Source organism: Callorhinus ursinus, unplaced genomic scaffold (assembly GCF_003265705.2).
Source record: "Callorhinus ursinus isolate GAN/ISIS: 27379988/994484 unplaced genomic scaffold, GSC_fseal_2.0 scaffold34, whole genome shotgun sequence".
In the NCBI taxonomy this organism is placed as follows: Eukaryota; Metazoa; Chordata; class Mammalia; order Carnivora; family Otariidae; genus Callorhinus; species Callorhinus ursinus.
In genome coordinates this window covers 15,191,935-15,197,070 of record NW_027397096.1, presented here as the reverse complement: position 1 = coordinate 15,197,070, position 5,136 = coordinate 15,191,935, and the positions used below count along the sequence as shown (strand labels likewise).

At 46.4% G+C, this 5,136-nt stretch overlaps 1 protein-coding gene across 2 annotated transcripts in view; it reads left to right on the top strand.

Moving 5' to 3' along the window:
- The window catches only part of SCPEP1 (serine carboxypeptidase 1), a 32,738-nt gene that overhangs the window by 17,032 nt on the left and 10,570 nt on the right, over nt 1-5,136 (top strand). For both annotated transcript variants that reach the window (XM_073879567.1, XM_025851231.2), the window contains exon 6: nt 1,045-1,117. In XM_073879567.1, coding sequence (XP_073735668.1) covers nt 1,045-1,117 — 73 coding nt within the window. The remainder of the gene's footprint in view (nt 1-1,044; nt 1,118-5,136) is intronic.

The window sequence follows — 5,136 nt, the reverse complement described above, 5'->3', positions numbered from 1 at the left end:
GGGAACACAAGCAGGGGGAGTGGGAGAGGGAGAAGCAGGCTTCCCGCGGAGCAGGGAGCCCGATGCGGGGCTCGATCCCAGGACCCTGGGATCATGACCTGAGCCAAAGGCAGATGCTTAATGACAGAGCCACCCAGGCGCCAACACATACATCTTTTTTAAACACTTTTTTTTGTTTGAGGACAGTTGACACACAATGTTACATTAGTTTCAGGCGTGTATCATAGTGATTCACGTTCTCTATATAAGTTATGCCATGGAAAATACAAATATAACTTTTGACTCTTCCCAAACTTACCTACTAATAGCCTACTGTTGACCAGAAGCCTTACTGAGAACATAAACAGTCGATTCACATATTTTGTATGTTATGTGTATTACATACTGTATTCTTACAATTAAGTAAGCTAGAAAATAAAATGCTATTGAGAAAAACGTAAGGAAGAGAAATACATTTACATTACTGTATTGTATTTGTTGGAAAAAAATCAGTGTGTATAAGTGAACCCGTGCAGTTCCAACCTGTGTTCAAGGGTCCACTATATATTCTTTTTTCTCATTTTATACAAATGATAGTATAGTCCTGAGGCGTCCATCTCTCCCTCAAGGACCTCCTGAGGAGGCCCGCCACCCTTCAGTGACTGCCATGTGGACAGTGACCATTGTACCCTGGTCCTCCCCCCCCCCGACTCAACCCCCCAGCACCTTGTTAGAAATCCCAGACCTCAGGGGAAAGAGTGCCAGTGACCCTGGGAAAGAAGCTAGGGCTGCACCAGACCCCATGCACATCGTGCCAGCACTCTTAAAAACAGTAGAGAAAACCTTGAGCTGTTCTTCATTTTGCAAATGGCAGCAGGAAAGAGTTACTCTTGCTCTTTACTGGGTCTCTTGGTTTTCGGATACCCAGGGAGTCTTAGAAAGGATGGGCAGAAGTTTTCTATGGTTGGGAGAGGTGGTGCATAAAGGCTTGGCTCCCTCCTGCTGAAGAAGGGACGGAGGTCCCTGGGTTCCCTTGGCAAGAATGTTTCTGGGCTCTTCTTTCAGGCCATTCAGCAAGGAACTATCCAGTGCAACTTTGCCGGCATCGCTTTGGGTGACTCGTGGATCTCCCCTGTTGGTAAGGACACAATCCTCAGATACTTCTTTACTCCTTTTCTCCATCCTTGCCTGGGACTTTGGGCTGTGTGGTCCAGATCAGAAAACAGGGAAACAGAATTTTCTGGGTCCTTAGAGATGTCAACACAGAAAGTGTTTACCCCAGGAGTGTCCAAGGAATTTGGGGATGAGAACTCATTTATAGAGCCCCTACCATGGACTGCTGCTGGCCAGACTGAATTCTCTTATTTGATTCTCACACCAAAAGAATCACATTTTACAGTTGAAGACTTTTTTTTTTTTTTTTAAGAGTGGGAAGGGCAGAGGGGGAAAGAGAGTCTTTCTTTTTTTTTTTTAAAGGTTTTATTTATTTATTTGACAGAGAGAGAGAGACAGCGAGAGAGGGAACACAAGCAGGGGGAGTGGGAGAGGGAGAAGCAGGCTTCCTGCAGAGCAGGGAGCCAGATGTGGGGCTTGATCCCAGGACCCTAGGATCATGACCTGAGCCGAAGGCAGATGCCTAACGACTGAGCCACTCAGGCACCCCGACAGTCTTAAGCAGGCTCCCTGCCCAACACAAGCCCAAGGCAGGGCTCGATCTCACAAGCCTGAGATCATGACCTGTGCCAAAATCAAGATTTCGACACCTAACCGACTGAGCCACCCAGGCACCCCTACAGTTGAAAACATTTTATTTTTTTTATTATTATTTTTTAAAAGATTTTATTTATTTATTTGACAGAGAGAGACACAGCGAGAGAGGGAACACAAGCAGGGGGAGTGGGAGAGGGAGAATGAAAACATTTTAAAGACCAGGGAGGTGATGGAATTTGCCCTCTGACACACAGCATGAGTGGCCTGGTCAGGATTCAAACCCCAGTCTGTTGGTTATTTGTCACCGCCACTAGAATGAGCATTTGGGATGAAATTGCCGTGTGTTACTCACCGTGGTGATGAGACAAGGTTACCATTAGGTCCTGCCGCTCAGGTTCATAGTTTCATAACCAGAGTGTCCTCTTTGGGAGTACAGATCAAAGTTGTTTGTGATGCAGACATCTGGGGTGTGGCTTCTGACATCTGAGATAGTCACGTTGGTGGGGTTAACTCTAACACAGGATTTCTAAGTCTCGGGGCTACTGACATTTTAAGCCACATAATTCTTTGTTGGGGGAGCTGTCCTGCACGTTGTAGGATGTTAGCAGCGTCTCTACCCTTTAGATGCCAGTATACCCACTCTGGTGTGGCACACAAACTCTTCCAGATGTCCCTGGTTGAGAACCACTCGAACTTAACAGAAGGTGACTTTTCACAGGCAAAACCAAACTACAGAGTAGGAAATCAGAAGAGAAGTTACCTCTGGAGGAGGGAGGGGAATGAGCCGGAAAGGGGTACCAAGGAACTTTCTAGGCTGTGTATGCTCTGTATCTTCATTGGGCTGGTCGTTACATGGGTATATGCATTCATCAAAATGTCTCAATTTGCCTGTATGATTTCTGATGGATGATGATGCCTCCGTTTTTAAAAATAGTAATTTATATAAAGTAATATTTTTCCCCTAAAAGATAGGGATTCAGTTTGGTACAGAGCCATGTCCCTAATGGATTTGGGATATTCTGATGCTACTGGGAATGGTATTTCTTGCCCTTATTCTTGGCATCACCCGGGGCTGAAATGGCATAAGTGGGAGCTCTTGAGTTAGCACTGGGAGAAAGGCTCCTCTTTGTTTTTCCTTCCTGGATGGACCTCCCAGGACATCATGAAGCTTCAGAAGCCTCGATCAGAGGCGTGAGTCCCCCTGGCTCATTCAAAATCACAGCCATGGGCCTCATGCTGCCTTCTGGGGTCTCATCACAGTTTCCTAACAGCACTCAACACTTTGCATATGTTACCTTCATTTAATGCTTACAACAGCTCCATGGGATGGCTGCTATCATCATCACAGTTTTGGAGATGATGAAACTGAGACTCAGAGAGGTTAAGCAATTTTCCTAAAGTCAACACAGCTAGAGTCAGCATTCATCTCCAGGAAGCAGGCTCCATAATCTCTGCGCTCACCCAGTACACCTCACTGCCTGCGCAAGACACAAGGCTTCGCAAGTGCTGTTCATCTGTCTGTAAAATCTACCTTTCTTCACCTTACTGTGACCAACTTCCCCTTAGAAATCCTCCTACCCAGGAGTGCCTGGGTGGCTTAGTCAGTTGAGTGTCCGACTCTTGATTGCAGCTCTGGTCATGATCTCAGGGTCGTGAGATCGAGCCCCATGTTGGGCTCCACGCTGGGTGTGGAGCCTGCTTACGATTCTCTTTCTCCCTCTCCTTCTGCCCCCCCCCCCCCCCCCCCCACCCCCACCTCCTGTTTGCACATGTGCACTCTCTCTCAATTAAAAAAAAGAAAAAAGAAAAAAAGAAATCTTCTGCCCAGATCTGAATCCCTCCTTTCAGAACCACTTAAGTTCTACCCCTTCACCCCAGGAATACTCCTTTTTTGAGAGAGAGATACTGTTAATTTATATGAACAATTATTATTTGCTAGGTAGTAGGCATTGTGCTAGGGGCTAGGAAAGATGCACAGGCATGCTCCGTGTCTTTAGGAAGATCTGCACAGTTCAAGATGGTAGCCATAGCCGTATGCCACTAAATTTAAATTAATTAAAATACAATAAAGATTTAACTCTTTCAATTGCACTATCCACATTTCAAGTACCCAGTAACCACATGTGATTATTGACTTGTTCTGGACCCCATAGATAGAGAATATTTCCATCATTACAGAAAGTTCTGTTGCACACCGGAGGTTGGCAAACTACAACCTACAAGTTGAGTCTGTCCTGCCACCCTCCTTTTTTTTTTTTTAAGATTTTATTTATTTGACAGAGAGAGAGACACAGTGAGAGAGGGAACAGAAGCAGGGGGAGTGGGAGAGGAGGAAGCAGGCTTCCCACTGAGCAGGGAGCCCGATGTAGGGCTCGATCCCAGGACCCTGGGATCATGACCTGAGCCGAAGGCAGACGCTTAACGACTGAGCCACCCAGGCGCCCCATCTGCCACCCTCCTTTGGTAGAGAAGTTTTTTTACTGGGACACAGTCATGCCCATTCATTTACATGTTGTCTGTGGCTGCCTGGAGGCTGCCACAACAGAGTCGAGTAGTTGCAACAGAGGCCGCCTGGCCTGCAAAGCGAAAAATGTTTACTGTTTGTTCCTTTATAGAAAAGTTTTGTCCCTCCCTGGTCTAGATCAAGCAGGGAATGGGGTGCATTGGAGAATTGCAGACGATTCTCTATTTCAAGAAACTAAGGCACAAGCTTGATAGTTAAGTTGGAGAGGTGAACGATAGCAAGGTTCCGGAGGACCTGGTATGCCTGCATGTCTCCGAGCGTACCCTGACGAATACCACACCAAAACAGGTGCTGTACAAAGGGCTTCGTAGTTAAATAAGTTGCCAGGGCTAAATACTGGTGCCACCTCCTCAAGCTTTCACAGGCATGTTAAAGGCTCTGGGAAGTCCTGCAGGGGGGGAGAAATATTCTGTTTTGCATAGCCTCAAAGATATTTAACTGAAGAATCATTTTTTCTTCTCTAATACCTAGGCTTACCTCCTGCAGTACTGAGGTTACTTGAAACACACTTTGAGATGCTTGGCCTTAGGGAACGATTGAAGGCTTTTAAGCAAAGGAGTGACATATTCAAATGTGCAAGTTGCAGTCCTTGATACTTTGTTGGCACATCTCAGTGGTCCTAGCCTTACCTAGAGTTATGGGAATTATGAATCTGTCAAACCGAGTGCAACTATTCTCTTTGAGGCAGGCATTGTTTTACTCATTTGTATCGCTCTAACTCCTTGCTGGCTTCAGACCCTTTGTAAATTTTCAGTATGTTTGTGGAATAGAAAAGAATTGGTTGAGGGGCACCTGGGTGGCTCAGTCGTTAAGCGTCTGCCTTCAGCTCAGGTCATGAGCCCAGGGTCCTGGGATCGAGCCCCCGACTTGGCAGGAAGCCTGCTTCTCCCTCTCCCACTCCCCCTGCTTGTGTTCCCTTTTCT